Source organism: Phyllostomus hastatus, unplaced genomic scaffold, assembly GCF_019186645.2.
Source record: "Phyllostomus hastatus isolate PE091 unplaced genomic scaffold, TTU_PhHast_1.1 phas_contig_283, whole genome shotgun sequence".
NCBI classification, from domain to species: domain Eukaryota; kingdom Metazoa; phylum Chordata; class Mammalia; order Chiroptera; family Phyllostomidae; genus Phyllostomus; species Phyllostomus hastatus.
The window spans coordinates 6,793,253-6,815,300 of NW_025333833.1; the positions used below are offsets into that span (position 1 = coordinate 6,793,253).

General features: G+C 42.5%; 1 protein-coding gene across 2 annotated transcripts in view; it reads right to left on the reverse strand.

Annotated features, from left to right (window-relative positions):
• COP1 (COP1 E3 ubiquitin ligase) overlaps positions 1 to 22,048 on the reverse strand; it is a 100,821-nt gene that overhangs the window by 73,768 nt on the left and 5,005 nt on the right. Inside the window, exons 2-5 of one of the 2 annotated variants that reach the window (XM_045838722.1) lie at positions 12,791 to 12,850; positions 8,024 to 8,121; positions 2,958 to 3,022; positions 2,069 to 2,188 (exon numbers count right to left, since the gene is read on the reverse strand). In XM_045838722.1, coding sequence (XP_045694678.1) covers positions 2,069 to 2,188; positions 2,958 to 3,022; positions 8,024 to 8,121; positions 12,791 to 12,850 — 343 coding nt within the window. Of the gene's footprint in view, positions 1 to 2,068; positions 2,189 to 2,945; positions 3,023 to 8,023; positions 8,122 to 12,790; positions 12,851 to 22,048 lie in introns of both variants that reach the window. The other variant, XM_045838721.1, reaches the window with a different exon arrangement.

Consider the following 22,048-nt stretch of genomic DNA (forward strand, 5'->3'; position numbering starts at 1 on the left):
TCAACAGCAAAAACAATAATCCAATTTAAAGATGGGCAGAGGACCCGAACAGGCATTTTTGCCAAGAAGATGCTCGAATGACCAACAGGTACGTGAAAGGGTGCTCGACATCACAAATCACTGGGGAAACGCAGATCAAAACCACAGTAAGAAGTGTCTTCAATCAAAACCACAACAAGGTGTCACTTCACATCTGTTAAAATGGCTGTCATCAAAATGACAAGAAATAACACATGCTGAGGACACGGAGAAAAGGAAACACTTGGGCGTGGTTGGTAGAAATGTAAACTGGTGCGGCTGCTGTGGAGGACAGCGTGGAGGTTTCTCAAAAAATTAAGACCACAGCGACCGTGTGATCCAGCCATCCCACTTCTGAGTGTATGTCCAAAGGAAACGGAACCTCCGTGCCGGAAAGATGTGCGCCCCACGTTCACCGCAGTGTCGTTTACGATGCCCGGGACAGGAAAACCGCACGAGCGCCCACCGACACGTGAATGGAGGTGCGGTGCCTGTTCGCACACACCCCCCACACGCCGTGAAACACTACGCCACTCAGCCATAAAAACGGCGGTCTTGTCACCTGCAACAACGCGGATGGACCTCGAGGACGTTATGTTGAGTGAAATAAGACAGAGAAAGACCAGTGCTGTATGAGCTCACTTATTCAGTATTTGTGGAATCTGGAAAAAACAAAAAAGGAGCTCATAGCAAAAGCATCAGATGGGTGGCTGCCAAAAGCAGGGGCCAGGGGACTGGATGAAGATGGCCCAAAGACAGAAACTTCCAGTTAGAAGGTAGATTAAGTTCCGAGGATACAATCATGTACAACACAACAACTGCAGTTAGTACTCCTGTATTTGAAAGGTGCTAGAAGTACATCCCAAAACTTCTCATCACAAAGTAAACAAACCTTAAAATTATACAGTGCTGTGTCAACTATATCTCAATAAAACTGAAATAAGTAAATAAGAAATTAGCCATCCTCTGCCCCTCAAAAGACACAGTTTGGGAGGCTCAACCTCACCTGCTCCTTTCTCCCACTGACGTATCCCATTCTATTAGGTGGGATCGAGGTCAAGCAATTTAATCAGAATCTACCCACAGAATCTCTCAAACTGAAGTCGGAAGGGAAAGCCCTTTTTCTTCTTCTATCAGAAAACATAAATGTAAATGAGGAACTACAAGTGAACCTATCACCCCCATGGGGTAGAAATCTGAGGGAAAGAACCACACCTGTCCCGAAGAAGCACCCACGCTCCCCCGAGAGGCCCGAAAGCCAACTCTCAACAGCACCGAAGCGCCGGATCGCATTTCCCTGAGCGCCCAGAGAAGCCGTGTTCCAATCTTCCCCACGTTTGGTTGCTAAGCTCTTCCTTCCTATGTGTGTGAACTACTCACTCCCGTGTCCTATCAGTAAATAGCCCCTTCTTATTTAAGCTAAGTCAGGGTGGGTATTTGCTTATGCTAAGGTGTGCGTTGCTTACAATGGATCATATTCAATTCCTATTACGTGCAAATTCACATTTTACATTTTTACATGAAATAAATGCAATTTCATATTTACTGACATTTTATCACACCAGACAGGATATATTCAGTTCCAGTTCCCATCTCTGTAAATGCTGCTAGCTAAGCCACAGGCTACCTTGCTGCCGGCGGGCACCTGCTGGGAAGGCTTTATGCAGATTTAAAAAAACCTCTATTTTCTTTTTCAAATCTTGTAAGTAAAAAGGGGACAACATGGCAAAGGAGATATTCATCAGAAGAAAAATGACCAATATCTTGTACTTTCTCATGATCTTTCTTAACACTCAGCTTTTGTTAATACAAACTGGCTGCTCTAAGTTATATTGTAAGCAATCTGCTCTATCTGCTCTTTCTTTTATTGGAAAAAGGGAAACCTGTTAGAAGTAACAGCTCGAATATCTTTCTTGCTGAATAAAAGTGGGCAGGTCAGACAACACTACCCTATTATCTATGAATACTTCTAGGTCTTTTTCAATGCAACAAATGAACTGATGCAACAATTCATCTACATCAATTTTGTTCAAGTTCAGCCGCCACTTACTGCTTCCAATTGCTTCTTCTTCTGCACTAGGAGCTCCAACATGAGGTTGACATTGGCCAAGTCAAGGTTATCTTGGTCAGTTCCCAGTAAATCCTGAAAGATTTGCCACCTGTGGCCATTCTAAAAATGAAGAAAAGAAGAAACGCAGTAACTTTCTAAGAGATTGTCTTGGAAAGCCTAAAATAATGTTTGACTGCTGCTTCCCAATATGTTTATTACAGAGATATCACAAGTAAACTATAGTGTTCCAGCCTCCTCCGCCCCGGCTAGTGGCTTCCCCGTCACTTAAACACCATTTCCCCTTAAGTGGATTTAGACAGCAGACATGAAAGGCATATTCAAGACAAATGTTAAGTCAGCACGTCTAAAGGTGTAATTCCCTTAGAAATAAGTGCTGGGATTTTAATTACTGTTCTAGCCATATTTTCAGCTTTGTCTCTGGTTGTAAGGTATTAATTTAAGCTCGCCTGCCTCAATAATTTAGGGCTAATCCTTGAAGTGAAGAATCTCTCAACAGTTTTTCCAATCCCCACACACAGTTTCCCCCTGCCATGCCCTTCAAGTGGCGTGTACCACAAGCCAGCTGTCCGTGTGACCCCCCCAGTGGCGTGTACCACAAGCCAGCTGTCCGTGTGACCCCCCCAGTGGCGTGTACCACAAGCCAGCTGTCCGTGTGACCCCCCAGATCTTCCACAAGATTACCACCAGGGTAAATTTTAAACAGTGCAGTTGAGAAAGTTCTTCATAGAACAAAACAATCTCAAACAAAGCTCCTTGAACAAAAACCAACAACACACTAAACTTGAATATCTAATATTGTACAATAAAAACAATGAATTGAAATGTATCAAAAATAGTAATAAGAACTGAAACATACGGTGCTACTCACTGAGTGGTCCAATTTGAACCTCTTCTCCTCAAACCTTTGCTTCTGTTTGAGAATGAGCTCATTCACTGAAAATAAAAGCAAACAAGAAACACACATAATTTATATGCTGTTAAAGATACCGTCTAGCCCTGACTGGTGTGGCTCAGTGAGTCAGGCGTCACCCCAGAGAACAAAAGGTCGCCAGTTCGACTCCCAGTCAGGGCACATGCCTGGGTTGCAGGTTTGGTCCCTGGGCAGAGGCTCGTACAAGAGGCAACCAATCGATGTTTCTCTCACACATCGATGTTCCTCTCCCTCTCTCTCGAAATAAATAAAAAACTCTTTAGAATATGGACACACTCGCTATGCCAGTAGTAGCGAGGACACTACTGGCACTTGGAGAGGCAACCCTTCACGTGTGAGGCTGGCTCTGTTTTCCATGGTAACTGGTTGATTCTACAAGGTAGGCACTAAAAATTTATATATATATATATATTTTTTGTTTGTTTGACTCTTCTGTAAATATCATGGCAGGCAATGTCAGTTACCTATCCAAAAACCATCCCACTTTAAAAAAAAAAATAATAGCATGATTGCTTCCAAGAGTCAGATTACCACATCATTTCAGAGGCCAGTCCTCCCCCCAGACCCAGAGTATGAATGATCCTCGACTAAGCTAAACCCGTGTAGTCATTACCCTCTTGCCAGCGATTGACACTGGGTCAGGTGTGTGACCAGGCTTTGACCAGTGAGGGAGGGCTATGCCGTCTTTGGGAAAGAGCAGAGAAGACCAAGCCCCTCCCTGCACGCACTAGCGGACGGGATCTGGAACTGCTCAGAGGCTCAGAGCCGTCTTGCAGTCTGGAGGAAATCTCGCCAAAGACCAACTCATAACGTTGGGGATGGAGGGACAAAAAGATGAAAAAAACTTGGTAGGATCACTGAAACACAGAATTAGTTCTAACAATTCTTTTTACAGGAATCGGTATGTTTTCCTTAATGTTGAAGCCACTTTTAATCAGATTGTTCTGTCTTTAACAGCCGGCTGATTAAAAACGATGAAGGGAAACTAGCGCTAGGCTAGGTGGGCACCTTAATTTACAGACATCTCACTGGCTGGTCTTCCCATTTAGAGCCAAGGGAGTAGGACAGCATAAGGACCTTGACCGTGGCGACATACAGCACAAGAGAGAGCTGGGATACAAGCCCAACTATCCAGTAATTCTCACTAAACCACAACCCAACGGTAAATATTTTTTTTTTTAACAAACCAGACAGGTACCAAGCCCACACTGGAGGTCCAATCTTCACAGACGAGTAGGACTAAATCTAAGTAAGACTTAATCCCGGACTCAAGCGGCTCAGAGTAGGAAGACAAGTATGTATGATGCAGAGGTTGTAATATAATGTGAAAAATCAGTGCTATTGCTATTGACACAGATTTACAAAGAACACAGGAGGGGGAGCAATCAAAATGTACGGAACAGGCTCCGAAGAGAAGGTGACACTGGAATCGGGCCCATACGGGCCCGCCGAGGTTCACTGAGCAGAAAAGGACGTGGACAAGGGTTCAGAGGGGGGTGGGGGGAGGGGGCGAGGGGCAAAGTCACAAAACAGGAGGAGACAGAATGATTTAAAATCAATATGGCTGTGACACAGGGTCACAGTGATCCTGTTAATGATTAACAGGGGCCAATAAGAAATGTAGACGGATTGAACCCTGATTCTGAACAGCCTGCGATGTATCTCACACGCAAAGTTATCATTGTAATCCGGGGAAGATGAAGAAGAGAACTTGAAATAATGCCGTATTGGGAACAAACTAGAGTATGTGAGTAAGAGTTCAATGTTTCAGTTACAGGATTAACCATTTTTATATAAAAAATGTGATTTAAGTAACTTAATATTTCACATTGCATTTTACCAAGAAATCTCACACACCACTGAAACTGAAGGGCAGTCTATATCCATAATTATAAGTCTACAGATTTTTACAACAGCCAGAGTTCTGCGAACACTGTGTTTCTACTGCTAAATTTTCCCTTCCAGCAGCTGTCTCTTTAGGCGCAGGATGGTGCAGTGAAAACAGAGACACTGGGGCAAGACTGCTTAGGAGCAAATCCCAGCTCGGCCACTTACTGGCTGTGAACCTTGATGAGTTCCGTAACCTCTTTGTGCCTTAGTTTCCTCACCTGGGGAATGAAGGTGACAGCAGTGGCTATCTTAAAGAACTGAGAATTAAACGAGTCAACACACAGAAAGCTCTTAGGACAGTGGTGTCTGGTGGTAGTAAGGTGAAGGAATACTTAAAAACAACAACAACAACAACAGCAACAACAACAACAAAAAGCAGCAAAGAAGTCCTGATGGAGCAGAGCGCAGCCGACAGTGAGGCACAGCCACCAGCCCGAGGCTGCAGCAGGACCGAGCTGTCTGGCACTGAGTAGCCGTTTCCTTTAGAGCACAGGTGGCGAACACAAGGCCCGCAGGCCCAATCCGGCCCCCCACCTTGTTGTATACTCCCAGCATGGCGGCAGCGCCGACCTCCTTGCCCCCCAGTTAAGGAGCAGTTACATTTATACAGTACTAAAATTACATTAGCAAGGCTGACGGGGCCCCTGGTGAAAACGAGTCTGACACCCCTGCTTTAGAGAAAGAGAGAGAGAGAGAGAGAGAGAAGAGAGAAGAGGCAGCGAAGAGGGAGCCTGCACTAGGAAGGAACAGGGAGACGGAGAGCGAGCTCTGGCAGAAGTGGAGGAGCACAAATGCAGAAGCGCAGAAGTGGGAGGGTGAGGGAGACACCCCCACAGCTCCCCTCACCCCCCACAGGCCTTCCAGTGACCAGGAGCGCGAGCTCTGAGTGCGCTCAAGGTCAAGGAGGATGAAAAGGAGAAGGGGGAGCGTGTGCCACTGGGGAGGTGGGAGAGAAGAAGTGCAGGGAACAAAAGAGAAAGCTGTGGAAGGCAGAGCAAAGGGGGCGTGTCCTGAGGAGGAGGAAATGTAGCGTAGTACTTACGACAGGAAAGGAAAAATCAAATTATCTGTCTTGACAAAAAAGTGCATGACTCTAATGACCAAAAACCCAAATGCTTTTTGTGTTTGGCTTCCAATTCTTTGCTTTCATTAAAATCAAAAAAGAATTTGACTTGTTAACTAATAGGACATTAACAAATTCTTTGACAATAAATCAATTAAGTGCTGTTGTGTTTTAATACATATAATTCAGAAGGTAGTCAAAGAACAGTAACATTGCTATAACAAAATTCCTTCAATCTCCATCACCTTACTTATGTAAAAGTTTCTCAAAACTAATACTTCCAAAAATAAAAAGGAAAAAAATCTTAAATCTAAAATAATAAATTTGTTACATGTCAATTTAAAAAACTATGATGATCATAAGTAAATAAATCTTAAAAAGAATACAAATGAAACAGAATCCTTGTCCTAATAATAACCAGCAACGGGCCTGGTACTAACCCCATGGTACAACCCTCCAAATATTTAGGTTTTAATACTTAATAGAAAATTATGTTCAAAAGAAACTTCTAGGTCTATAATTTATTTTTATTTAAAGACATTTCTGTTACAGAAAACTATTACAGGGAGATCAATATGAATTTCAAGCATGAAAATACAATATAAAGGATAAACTTATATGGATGATATGCAATTTAGGTAGAATTCTGTTTAATTCAAATAGCAAAGTAGTAAGTGAAACTTCCCATTGTTAATCAAAAGTGTCTATTTTCAAATCAGTGATAAGTATCAAATTGCTATGATATTTAGATTCCACAAAGTTATGCAAACGACAGAAAAGTGATTCCGGGGCCCACAGGGCGGCCTCAGTCCAAGGTCAGGACCGCAGGGTTCTGCTCGGCAGGGCTTCGTCTCCCTTTCATCTGGATCGGCCGTGAAGTCCGGCCTGCAGAATCTCAGACTCTCGGAATCTCCGCATTTAACAAGCTCCCTCTCCCATTTTGTCATAAGACTGCCCACCTAGAAGAACACAGTATTCCAACACAGAATCTTTATAATATTTCCTCCCAGATTCCTTACTGCTGTGCAATCATCCAGTGATTGTCCTTCGTGAAAAGATACTGAATTGCAGTGAAAAATGAAAGAGGCAAAAAAAAAGACAGCAGCCCATGCAGTTTTAAAGCAGAGGTAAAAACGAGAGGCACAGCTGAAAAGGTCCAAACTCGTGATTTATTCTAAACCAGCAGCTGAGCTGAGGGAAGTCGAGCAGCGACTGAAGCACTGGCCGGTCGGAACCTAGCACACAGGTCAACGTCACACCCCAACTCTGGGCACACCCATCTTCAGAAGGAAGAATTAACCTTTTCGATGGGCATACCCAACAGTACCCTACTTCATGCCTACCCACATCTGAAAATTATTTTTTGGACAATTAACTCCATTCCTAAAAACTCAATCTAAAGATTTCCCATAGTATCTTAGGCTTTTTAGCATGTGGAAAGAATATTTAGAGATGCAAAATTGGTCTCTGACCGGATATTATTCTCAACCGTTTACCATTCACCCTGAGTTCCCCATTTTCTCTCTCTTCTCCAGCCACCTACCACTGCTCTCTCCAAAGTCCTGCGCCCCTGTCTTCCTGCCCCAGTTCTCACTTTTCAGTTGCCTCCCAGATCACGGGCTCTCTGCCCCTATGCACAAATACTCATACCCCAAAGGGAGTTTTTTTGCCCTCGCCCCCTCTCCATTAGCCCTTCATTCCACTGCTCCTGACCTCTGCCCCTACAGCCGGAACAGCAGGAACGCACGACACGATGTAAAGAGGCAGGTCTTCTGGACATCGGGCATTCTCTGTTAGCTCGCACTCTGTCCAGCCATCGGCACAGTATCTAAGAGTTGTGTCAATCAAATTTTGTTTTTAGAAACTTAAAAATAATATGGTATGGTATGGAATCTGTCACAACCCAGGTAAGATTCCGGAAAGCACCTGGTGAGTAGGAAAGAGAGACTTGCTTACTATAAGCTAGAGTTTCTGGATAAATTAGTGCTTGCATACACTTTTGGGGAAAGAATACTTTAAAAAATAAAAAAAATCAATTCAAAAGACTCACCCAAGAAATTAGGATACAGATGGTCAATGTTATCCACAACGTAGTTACACTTGGGACATCTATTGTTGTCCTCCAAACTCTGGTGAATGCACTTGTAGCTATCAGCAGGGGGGAAAACACAGGTCTGATTAGCAGTGATGGGTTAACACGCTGGTCACAAAGGAACGCCCACCAGTCTTCTATTCCTCATTTCAACGTAAGTAATCAGTGATCAAATTTACTTCAGCTCCAATTTTTACATCATAAAGATACACAGGGCATTTAATTACACAATAGCATACAAAATTTATTGAGAAATAAGCTCAAATAACAAATCTACTGAATTTGACATTTAAAATGTTGCACTAACTTGTATGATTATGTAGTTGAAATAGTACATGACAACACCATGGAAAGCAAATGCCTATGGTTTGATTAAGCAAACACAATTTGTGTTCTCGGAGTGCTGCTGTCCTTAATACGAAAAGAGCTCATTCAAAAAAATGCAAATAAGAGAAAAACAGAAAAATCAATACAACAAAAATTAGTCAATAAGCATGAGAAAATCATCATCTCACCAGGACAAAAACCTGATGTAGATTACATATTAACTTTGACCAATTAGAATGAAAACGTGATGTGGATGGGAACGTCTCATGTATTGCTGCAGGACCCGTAACTGCCACTCTTTAGAAGGCAAGTCACACGAAAATCCTTAAGGCTGTGCCTCCCCCTCGGTGCAGTGACCTGACTTCTAGGAATTTACCCTAAGGAAGTAGGAGATACATATACAGAAAGGTGTTCAACTCAAGCTTATCTGTAAAGAACAAAATGAATTAGAAGTAATCAAAACACTACGACACTGGCTAAACAAATTTGTAAATATCAATCTAATGCAACGTACCATATATAGCCAATAAAAATCATACTGCAATATGTAAGTACAGCCGTGAAAAATAATCAGTAACTGTTAATAGTTACACCTGAAGAAATGTGATTATGAGAAATTTTTCCTTTCTTACCTTACATATTTCTGCAACGTTAAGCTTTTCACAATTGTGTATTATCTTATAATAAAAAACTTTTTACATATCATTCAATCAAACCTGAGAAATTTTCAATAGCTGCTTATACTGCAACTCTTAAAAAATCACTCAGTACCACACTGCGCTGACATATATGGGTGCCGGAGTCTTCCGGTAAGTGTGTATCTGACAATAAAGAACGACTATTCTCTATAGCTGCATATGGTTGCCATTTCAAGTATGTCTACCTGCAAAATATGAGTGGTTTTTTCTCTCTATGTAAACAGGGATAAGTCGATAGGGAAAATTATAAATAATCGGAAAGTTCTAGAACAAGGGGCTATAACAAGAACAACAAAGACGAATCAGAAACAGTGGTCATACATAATGACCAGGTATAAGGAAAAACTAACAGAGGTGTAAGATGATGAATTAGTCAAAAGTCCCAAAAGGCAGCGGGCACCCAGGCTCCGTCGAAGAAGACACGCTGTAAGATGACGACACTGAGGGAACCTGTGAACCATTATTAGTTTGTTATGAAGCAAAACCGTACAGGAGCACTTGGTAGACAAGAGGTCTGAGAAGCAAGGTGCAGGGGACAAGCTGGAGGCAGCCACAGGGCAAGGATAAAGAACAATCCTTAACTCTGTATCACAAAGAAGCCAGATTCTTTATTGCGTTTCAGTTAGGCTACAGCTGATCGTAGGTTCACTGTCTTGCGGGAATGAATAAAGAGAAAGAAGTTCCTGGTATATCGTTGCCAACCTGTTACTAGGAAAGAGTTACCGTTTATAAGCGGATGTGAGATAAACAGTTGATGTAGTCCAATTTAATTTAGTGTTAATAATTTGGATGGAGCCTTGAAGTGGTGTACTGCTTTGCTCGATTACCAGCCAGGATTCAAATTAGTCAACAGCTGATACAATAGACTTCTGTTAGTGACTGAAGTTCCACAGGCCTTACATGTTAGGATAGGGTAAATAATTATGAGCTTCTGTTTTAAACAAAGTGCAAAAATGTTTCAGTTTTGCAAGCCTGACAATGAGAGCACCAACCTCCAGGTTTATTAGCTCCTGCCAAATTATGGTCTCTATCCAACCAAAACCTGCTCTCTGGTGGGTACTTTAACACATTCACATCAGGGTGTAACATAGTAACTTGAATTGCAACAAGGATTATGCTTATTTTTATTTGAAGGGGAAAAAAGGCATTTAAGAAACCAATGACTAGACTTGTGGGTGAGGGAGATCACTTGGAAGATTATATAAAAGTCTAATCACTATGCTGTTCACCTGAGACTAATGTAAAAGAATATTGAGTATAAACTGTGATTGCAAAAAAAAAAATGAAGCTTTCCAATAATGACACAGGCACACCATGAAGATCATGGGACTCACGGAAAAATCCAGGCCTGTCTAGTTATAAAGTCCATGGGTAATCGATAACACTTCACAACATAACCAAGCAAATGACTGAACTGATTCAGCGGACTCTTCAGCACCTTTTCCAAATGCCACCGTGAATACAGAAGTTAGAGGAGGGCAGTCAGAAAAAAATTAAACCTCCCTTAGTCTGTTCTACCCTTGAACACCTTCATTCCAGGCTGTGGAAGAGGAAGAGGAGAAGCAGGAAGGGGATGGGGGAGGGGTGTGAGCAGCAGCAGCAGAGGCAGAGGCAGCAGCAGCAGCAGCAGAGGCAGAGGCAGCAGCAGCAGCAGCGGCAGCAGAGGCAGCAGAGGCAGCAGAGGCAGGCCGAGTGAACCGACCAAGGTTGAGGTGAGTTTTAAAGCCAGAGCTAGAACCCTGGTCCACCACCGCAAGCGCCTGCTCTTGTAGCCCTGTGTCAGCAGTGCTCAGCGGAGGGCAATTCCGGCCCCTGAGGTGTACCTGGCAATGTCTGGAGACACTTTTTGGTTGCCGTAACTGCGGGGGGTAGGGGCTGCTAGTGGGCAGAGGCCAGAGATACTGCCAGACAATATACAACGCGCAGGGTGCTCACCCACAACAAAGAATTACGTATCTGGCCTAGCACACCAACGCCACCGAGGTGGAAAAAGCCTGCTCTAGCAAAATCACCTAATTTTCTAGAATGATCAAAACCCAAAGTCTCTAAGAAAAGTACGCCGTTTCCCACGGAATGCTAAGGTGCTGGATCAATCCACGGACCGGGAGAACACTGCTGCTGCACCACCAGCCCGAAAAGACCAGGATGGTACGTGACACATCAGCCTGGAAGCGAGAGGCACAGGACCAGAATTTCAATGACAATACAGAACAGAAAGTGATTCCCGAACCATGATAATGTCAGCTAAGAAAGCAATTTTTATTTTAAGCTTCTTTTTAAATGACTGGCAGATCGATATACCAATATGAAGAGGATACCTATCAATGAGGTCTTGGTCTTGTGGTCGAGATCAAACTAAGGGACTGCAGACTGGCGAGGACACCCACTACTCTTCCTGACTAACGGATAATAACCTACCAGATAATACATTCGACTCCAGTATAAAATTACGGGTCTAACTTCAACATGAATTAGAATGATGAGTTATATTAGAACACAACAGAAACATTGAGGCCAAAATAATATACAAACAGTGTATATAATTTATGGAGATGATTGACTGTAAGTAGAATATACCCGCAAACAAAAAACAAACACAAGGAATTAAACACACACAGATAACATATCCATTAAGATGGCTGCTATCTAAAAAAACGAGTACTGGCGAGGGGGTGGGAAATCAGAACCCCGTGCGCTGTTGGTGGGACTGTAAAATGGTGCCGCTAAGGGAAACGCTGTGGCTGTTCCTCAAAAGAATTACTCGCAGTACTACCTGCGATGCAGCAATTCCGCTTCTGGGTGTATGCCCCAAAGAACTGAAAGCAGAGTCCCAAGGAGACAGTCACAGACCGATGCTCAAAGCGGCATTATTAATAGTAATTAAGGGGTGAAAGCAACCGCAGTGCCCACTGACAGATGAACAGACGAGACTAATGCACACACGCAGTGGAGCGTCATCCAGCCTCGGCGGGGAATGCCGACACGGCTACAAAACGGGTGGGACTGGAGGGCGCTGTGCCGAGGAAACTGAGCCAGTCAACACTGTTTGATTCCACTCACACGAGGTCTAGAACGGTCACATTGACAGGGACACAAAGTTAAACAGTGACTGACAGAGGCTGGGCAGAGTTTCCACGTTGCAAGAAAAAGTTCTGGAGACGGACTGAACGACAATGTACACGTACGTAGCATTCATCAACTTAAAAATGGTTACGATGGTACATTTTATTATGTGTATTTTACCGCAACTATCACTTTTTAAATATATGCACGTTAATGCGACACACAATCTAGAGGTAAGACTGAACAACACCTTAAAGAAGAAAACAAAGAACTCCTCAATCCTCTGTGTCTTTTCCCACTGTCCTTCCTGGGTGGTGCTTCGCCCTGATTACCCAGCACCCACCCACTCCCCACTTTCTAAATCAGCAGTCAAAGCTCTTCAATGATTAATAAACCCAGGAGTTTTAAAATCCATCTGTAAGGCCCGTGGTAAATCTAAGTACTTCACACATATTATGCACCAACCATATGGTAACTGCCTCAAGCCACAGAACCTGCAAAGATGTATCAGTCAAAGAAATAACATAATTACAAGATAACCAAAATTAGTTTCAAAAAACATAACTTCTCAGGGACTACATTTACACACAAGTTTAATTCTGCCAAAAGACAACCGCGCTAAATAAAATCACCTTACCAAAAGCTGTGGCCGCATTTCGTCATGTATGCTTCCTCGATCATATCAAAGCAGATAGGGCTAAAAAGCAAACAGAAAAATAATTGACACATTAAAAAAAACTGTGATTTCAAATTGGGAAAGGCCAGAAACAATGCAACAAAATCATATTTTCGTACACAGCTAAGTCTTCAAATATCCTATCAATGGAAGATGAAATTTCTCCATACCTACTTACAAAACAAAAGAGAAAGAAAGAAAGATGAAGTTTCTGTTGGGCTGAATGAACGTCAGGGCATTGCAGGTGAAGCGACAATCTGTTCAGGACGGCCCTGAGGGCCATCAAGCTCTACACGCACCGAACGAGCGCACTGAAACGGTCCCACACCTGTGAACGGCGCGATGCAATCACAAGAGTCCTTAAGAAAGTTCTGTCAGCTTTCCCAATCATCCCTGCACTCAAAAACACCTACCCAGACCCACTAACTCAAATGCTCTTTTATTTTTCCATCTCAAAGAAAATGAATTCCCTGAGGGATAAATTTACAATTCCAATTTCAGTAACTCTTCCAGGTAATGACTGTGGTAATGATGGCTAACATTTAAAATAGCACAAACTGTATCCATTAAAACAATGACACATATTAATCCACTTAACCTTTACAGCAACGCAGTGTTGGTAGGTACCTATTACTAGGCCCATTTTATAGATGAGAAAATTGAGGTGCAGAAATGGTCACACTTAGGTCCACATTCTCAGCTCCAAGTATATCACCTCCAGACACTACTAGTGAAACACCGAGTCCTCCCAACTGTGACAGCTCTGGCCAATGAAGGGTGGCTGCCAATCTCTGAAAAGACACTGTCTACCAGAAAAGTGCAAAAGCCTATGCAAGAAAGATTTCCCTTTATCCTTCCCTCCTCTTCCTTCCAAAAACTTGGGTGAAGTGTTGAGACATACAACAGCCACCCTGGGACCCTGAAGACGAACGCCGTGAAGACAGGGCCCTGGTCTCTCGGGACATCCAGGAGCAGCCGCATCAGCCCCGGACTGCCCACCTCTGGGCTTCACAGCATGCGGGGCTGGGGGGGGCGGAAGTGAACCCTCACTTGCTTAACCCAGTATTTACCAAGTTTCTGGCACTGGCACACAAAGCCAATTCTTACTAATGATACATGACAAACCGTAAATGAAAACTCACCCACTCCTTCAAGCAAAATTCCCCGGGCATAAACACTGTCTTAGAATGTGAGGCTATAAAAAGTTACCAACTCTCAATGCTGCACAAGCGCAGACAGAGCTCAACCGCGCGCACGCAGTGTGCTGGCTCCGCCCCCACCGGCTCCGTCAGCTCCATTCTGCCAGGAGGAGGAGGAGGCGGAACCTCTGCAGGGTGGGGATTCACTATTTTTCTTCTGACACAGAGTTCGTCTTGCTCTCACGTGATGGCGTTAAGGAAGCCGGGTTAGGGACCCTCTTGGCAGCGTGCGGACGGGCGTGCTGGCTGCTCTGCCAGCCCAGGTTGCGCTGGAGGATGCCCAGAGCAGACCTGGGGTGCAGATCTCATCTCACAGGTAGATGCTCAGTGCTCAGCACAGGTACCTTAAGGCTCAAAACCCAGTGTGGAGGCAACGTTTACTTCCCCCACCACCTTTTTCAAGAACTTTACTTTCTTAGAGCATGTTTTGGTTTACGACAACACTGAGTGGAAAAAAGAAAGCAGAGGACCACAGTCGGTGTCACAGCCAAGCGCTGTGTGCACGAGCACTGGAAGTCGTATGCAGCACCGGAGATCACTACCAGGTCGGTTTAGAACAGCAGCTTTTAAGAAATGGCTTTTGGGTAACATGAATTAAAGAAAATTTCCACTCTTTTCACCAAAAGCTAGCTTTTTAACCACATTAACAGTCAAGACTTCCAGCAAAAATGGAATTCAACGGAAATTACCCCAAAGTTATTTTAACCCTAGGTTAAATTCAGGCTAGGCAAAACTACGCCACCTCTAGTTTTCGGACCTTGGGCAAATAGTTTAATCTTTCTAACCCTGTTTTCACTCGTGTAACTGGGATGCTATCTACATGACAGAATCACTGGACTGACTAATAAAACAGACTAAGTACTCAGTATAATTCCTGGTACACAATAATCAATAAATGGTAGAATACACAAAAAGAGAATATGGACAAATCTGTACCAGTAACAGAAAGTGGGAAAAGTGGTATCCCTCTTGGATACCCAAGCTAAAAACTTCAAGGAATTCCTATCAGAAATAAGTAGATGAGATAAAAGAAGATAGGGACTGAACTACCACCCCCTCCCTTCCCAAGAAAGGGCTGAAATAGGAAAAAAAAAAAAAGGAATATATAGAAAAGATCCTAACAAAAGACCACAAACTCTTCACAATTGTGAAGTGCAAGAATGTACCCAGAGTAGGTTCTGGGAACACTGTAAATAATCCACTTAGTCCCCATTCCACTCCGCCAGGCAATAGCACGAGCTACCAGACCTAAGCACACACACGCATAGTGATTATATAAACAGGCAGCCAGACCATTATACAGATACCTGATATTTTATACAACCCCCAAAACTTCATATAGACCTCCCAAAATATTTACAGAACCATCAAAAGGAAGGAAAAAAAGCACAAATAAATTAAACCCCTGCTGGGCCTGATCATGTCTCCAATACAATCAATTCTTGTACGTCAACATGCAAGGCAGAAAATTCAACAGGAAAAAAAGAAAGTGAATTCTTAATTCATAAAAGGGGACACACACTGCCTTTCAAGTATATGCAAAGATGTTCCAACTCACTAGCAATCAGAAATGCAAATTAAAACAATAAAATACACTCTATCCCCATTCAATTATTAGGAAACTGGAATGCCAAGTATGTTAGGCAGCTTATGGAAAAACAAGAGTCTTCATGCAGACACATTCTAGCATCCGACCTGCACTGAAGATTCATACCCTCGTGACCACGTAATCCCACTCTTAAGATGACATTTAAACAGATGTATACATCTACACATCCCTGAGTATATGTATGTGTATATGTATATGTAAGTGCGTGTGTATAAATGTAGATTTATACATAGATGTGTATGTATGTGTATACACGTGGCTGGCTGGGTATGTGTATGTATCCAGCCAAGAAAAACACCCACATCTGTCCATGGAGTCTGTATGAGGGTACTTGCATCAAGGCGGGCACTTAACTGTGATGGAGAATTAGAAGCAGCCTTATGCTCACAATTACTAGAACGGAGAAGTAAAATGTACTTAAGATGTACACCATAAGACACCATACAACAGTCATAAGGAATGAACCAAAGCTACATAGAGCAACAAAGCTAAATGTTTTGTCAAATGAAAACAAATGAAAATGAGATCTGTAGCATGACGCGATTTATAAACATTTAAAACAAAAAATACATTATTTCACAGGGCTACATACAAAGACATACATAAATCACAACAGACCAGACAACAAAAAGAAGTCAGGAGAATGAAAGCAAAGGGGGGGTGGGGGATATACAATCCCTCATTCAGTAGGACCTAAAATGTCATCAATAATAAGAGGTACCATTATACATTACTAAAAAGAAACAACTCTAGTAATTAATGACACTTTCTTAGCAGTTAGGAATTTTACTTTATACTTCTCTAAAAAGAACACTACGCTTCTCTTAGACTTAAGCAAGTTTTATCATATATCACGCTTGTGAGGAAAAAATACATCACACACACACAATAATTAGGGTTTTCCTACAAACTCTCATTCTTCGGTGTCTAACTCTTCTGAATCAGTATTTGACTACCTCACTGATACCCAGATTTCCCCAGACAATATATTCCATTGCTTTGGTGAGGCTGCATTTTATATAACAGAGCTGAAGCCACAGGTACTGGGATCTTAGGCCAGGTTTACGTTCAGCCAGGTAAACTACACGTGACTCCAGCGTCAGGAATGTGGCTAGGCATGTCTAATGCACCACATCCCAGAACCTCCTCCACCCCTCATTCCCACAGGCAAACATGTAATTCACGAATAGGACGGAATAGGACGGTAATTCACAATTGTCCCCGAGACTTTCTCCCAATCTGCTGAGGCCCGTGAGAAAATTCTGAGGCCGGCATTTTGTACCGCCACGCACCTGCAAGAACCGACGGCCCCTGCACGCAACAGCCAGTTGGCCAACGGGATGTTTCTCAGTTCCACCATCTATAGCACAAAACCCATTTTTCAGAGATGTGAACATGTACAACAAGAAAAAATGTGCGGTTTGCAAAGAAATATAACAAAGGAAAATGAAGCAAAAGAGGAGCCTCGGATGGGCCAATGAACAAAGTGAAACACAGCTCACTCTACACTTGGCTTGAACAGCAAGCCAAGTCCCTCCTTACTGTACACACTCAGAAAGCTGGGGGCAGGGGCAGGGGGTAAAACGAAACAATCATCCGGATACTGGACACTGGGCAGCTCGGTGCTGACAGCGTTGGGGGAAGACGGACAAATGAAGTGAGCGCCGTCGCAAACCCAGTTCTTCGCCCTCACGCGAAGCTTCACAGGCCCGAGGAAGGAGAACACAGGCACGGCCCGACAACCCCACCGCGTCCGGGGAGGATTCAAGGGGAGAGGGTTTACAGGGCAGGACACCACGGAGGAAGGAGCTACACGGAGAAAGAACTCTACAATAATCTATCCCAGGTTCTAGTCAAGTCCATCGCTGAACACTACTCACACATGTGCAAGGTAAAACTCCACAAGGTCAGTTACACCGTCACCAGGGAGCTTTCAACTCACAGGGCATTCATGGGTAGTGCCATTAGTAGTAGAGCTAATAATCTAGCTCTAGAAAAACAGCTCCTCATAATCTACCTTAAATTTTTTTAATCCTCAAAAGGAACAAACTGATATGCAAGTAACTTAACTTCATTCCAAAGTCCAACACTGTAAAGGGAGAAAATAAAATCTAAAATCTATCACTCAATAATAGAAAGTTTAAAATGTCCACTATCCAATGAATTACTAGACATGTGAAATAACAGCAACTGTGACCCATAAACGAGAAACACCAGTCAAGAAAAACAAAGAAATAAATAATGGATTTAGCGGAAAAGGACTTCAAAACATACATTACAAATATGCTCAATGACTTAAAGGAACACATGAATATAATTAAGAGGAACATGGAAGATATACAAAGAACCAATTGGAACTCGAGAGCTGAAAAACATGGTACCTGAAAACACAGCAAAAGACACGGAAACTGTAAGAGAAAGTACAATGCAATTGGCAAGAAGTTTAAAAAAACACAACATCAGAGGCACAGGATCATTTCTATGGGGTCATCTACGCATGAAACACAAGTTAAGGAAAGGCAGACTAAGAGACCTAACTAACATTACCTACATGGTATGAAAGAAACATTAAAGTGAAAGCTATAAATCTCTAAAACGTTCATCAGTTCTATGCAGGGCACGAGCCACCTCTTTGTCCAATAAGTATGTCTACGCTGTATATGCGTAGTGGCCCTCTTGGTCATCAAATCAGTCATCAAAAGAGAGAGACCAAGTTCACATAACTTTCATTACACTATAAAAGTTTAAGTTAAAGTCTAATTGATTTATTTTATTAGTTATTTTTGTTAATCTCTTCTTGTCCCTAAATTATAAATGAAACTCTTATCATAGGTAAGAATGTACAGGAAAAAACATAGTACATATATACAGGGGTGGGCAAAAGGAGGTTTACAGTTATGAGTACATGAAGCAGTTTATTCTTTTATTATTATTAGTTACTGTATTATTTTCCATACGAACAACTATAAGCCTGCTTTTGCCCACCCATTACTTCTGGCAGAAGTAACGCCTGCTTGTGTGGTTGGTAGGATACATGAATGTCTTGCACAAGATGGAGAGCAATTTGAAAATTTCACCTAAAATGTCATGTTGGGAACTGCCCTGTTTGGTTTCAGAAGCTGTAACCCCCCCATGGCTAAGGCTGAGTGAGAGATGTTGGGACCCCAAACCACTGAGGAAACAAAGCTTGCCTGGCCCCCAGTGCATGATGGGTTAGCCAATGACAGGTAAGATTCCTCAAGGGAGGAACGACCTAAGACAGGCATGGTCACAAGGGGCCCCTCAGGGAAGGACTTGGGGGGCTATGGAGAAAGGGGCCCCTTACCCCTCAACTTTAATACAGCCTGAGTCCTCATTCTGTCTGCAAGAAGTCTCCTAATCTCTTGGCTGCCTTACTTCCCCTACCTGACTGCAGCCTGAAACAATGCTGGAGGTGGGTGCGGCCCTGTATTGGAAAGGGCGGCCTCCCTGGGGTAATCAGGCCTAAGAAAGAATGCATAAAATCCTGTGAAACCTGCTTTGCTAGCACCCTCAAGCAGATCATGTCTTGGTAGACTTATTTTAATCTGTGGTGAAGGGGGGGGACTATGCAGGTGGAGCCCCCCCCACAATGTCCTATGGTGTGCTTGACTGTGACACTGCTATGTTACAGAACTACATGCTTATGCTTTTTAATAAAAAAATTTTAATAAAAAGGGGAGATTTATTTGTGCCAGACCCTACCTAAGGCTTGGTACCATCCACGGTTCAAGCATCCACGGGAGATCTTGGAACATAACCCCGGAGACGAGGGGGAACTACTGCGTGAACAGCAGACTACACAGATTGCAGCACAACAAATGTCCCCAGGAATAAAGAAGGACATTTCAAAATGACAATGGGATCAATTCACAACTCCACACGTCTATACCCCACTAACAAAGCTTCAAAATACATGAAGGAGCTGGCAGAATTAAGAGATTGTCAAATGCACACTCATAGTTGGAATAAAGATTCTAACACTACTCTTTCAGTAATTAACAGAACAAGTATACAGAAAAATCAATTGGAGGACAGAGAATTTAAACAACATATCAACCACCTTGATTATTATTTGACCTTTACAGAATACACCAGCCTACACACTGCATAATACTCATTTTCTTCAAGTGCACATGGAACATTAACCAAGATGTGGACCATGAAACAAGTCTCTATAAATTTAAAAGGACTGAAGCCATATAAATCATATTCTCTGAACCAAGCTGAATATATCAGAAATCAACAGCAAAATGATATCCAGAAAAATTCTCATTTAAAAATTAACATAGTTCTAAATAACCTATGAATCAAATAAGAAATCACCACATTAGACAATTTCTGATATAGGACACAAAGCCATAAACCATGAAAGAAAAAGTCTGTAAGGTGGACTTAAAATTTAAAACTTTCACACTTCCAAAGGCACTGTTAAGAAAATTAAAAGGTAAGCAACAGACTGGGAGAACATATACACAGAAATGACAAGAGATTTGTATCCAGAGTTTATCAAGAACCCTTACAACTCAAGACAAACAACTTAAGAGAAAAACGGACACAAAATTACAACAAACACTTTATTAAAAGATATGTAATGGGCCCTGGCTGGTGTAGTTCAGTGGATTGAGCACGGGCTGCGAACCAAAGTGTCGCAGGTTCGATTCCCAGTCAGGGCACATGCCTGGGTTGCAGGCCATAACCCCCAGCAACCACACATTGATGTTTCTCTCTCTCTATCTCCCTCCCTTCCCTCTCTAAAAATAAATAAATAAAATATTAAAAAAAAAAGATATGCAAATGGAAAATAAGCTCAACATCATCAGTTATTAAGGTATTACAAATCATGACCATCAGAAACTACTACAAACCCAGGAGAAGGACGAAAATTCGAAAGACTGAAAGCATCAAGTGTGGACGAAGCTGAGCTGGAACTCTCACACAGTACTGCTGCAAATGACACAGCCACTTCAGAAAAGAGTTTTTCAGTTTCTTGTACAGTTAAAACATACACCTGGCCATACAAGCCAGCAATACCCAAGAGATGTGGAGACAGGTTCACGTGGAAACCAGAATGTAAATGTTTACAACAGCTCTCTCCACAATTGCCAAAAAGCAAAGAAACTCAGGTATCTTTTAATTAATAAATATATAACAAATCATGTTATTTTCAAATAATGTAATACTACTCAGCAATTTAAAAAAACAGTGATATATTCAACATTATTGAATCTCAAAAACACACTGTGCCAAAAGAAAGAAGTCAGACCCAAAAGACTCCATATTGAATGACTTCATTAACAAAAATCCCAGGAAAGCCAAAACTACAGCGAGAGGAAACAGATCAGGTTACTGGCTGCCAGGTGTCAGAGGTAAGGTCAGAAGTCAGAGTGCAAGTGAACATTCTGGGGTGATGGAAATAGTCTGTATCTTGATTAAGGTGGTGGTTACACAGATGTATTAATTTGTCAAAACTGACTGAACTATACACTTAAAACTGGTATCTTCTATTGTATGCAAATTATATCTTAATAAAGCTGATTTTAAACAAAATTTCCAGACTCTGAATAAAGGCAAGGAAACATAAAGGTTAAGAAGCCGAGCTCTGAGCCATAACAACGTCCAAATGTCAGCACGGGTAACACCATTATTAACTGTATGAGCTGAGACAGGTAATGCAACCTCTCCGACCCTCCTCCCCTCACCTAGTAAATGGGAATTACAAAAGTGGCTGCACCAACAGTTGCTACACTGACTGATCAGTAATGTTAAACCCTCCGAACTGTGCCTAGCAGATAACAACAGCTTCCATGAGGGCACGCAGTAGGACTGTAATAAGTAGTACAGCACATCCACTCTCCACTTCAGAGTGGACTTGACATCTAAGACCTTTGAGTTTCAAGTATCCATGAAAAAGCCCCCAAGAGTACTCTGTGATTTTCACTAACCCGCTCTGTCTCATCCTCCCTGTTCGAGCCCAATGCCCATGCCTGAGCCAATGCTGAGGCCAGGGGGTTCCAAAGCACTGGACTACTGGGGCCTCAGGTCATGTGTGCCAGCTCTGAATTTGGGGACAAGGAGCACCCACCCTACACCACACAGACTAGGAAGGGAGAAGGAGGGATGCCCAAAGATAATACCAGAAATACAGTGCACAGAAGTCACACCACCTACTACAATACACCTTTCTCCCTTCACAGAAATAGGCAAAAATCAGTTCATGAAACTTAATTATAAAAAAAAAATCGAAAGGACGATTATATATGAGAATACAAAGAGAAAACATGTTATTCAATGAAAATATTATTTGAGACGGTAGGACCTGCACAAACACAGCCTGACACACACACACAGGAAGAAAGGCAGGGGACAGAAAACAAGCAAGTTCGGTGAAAG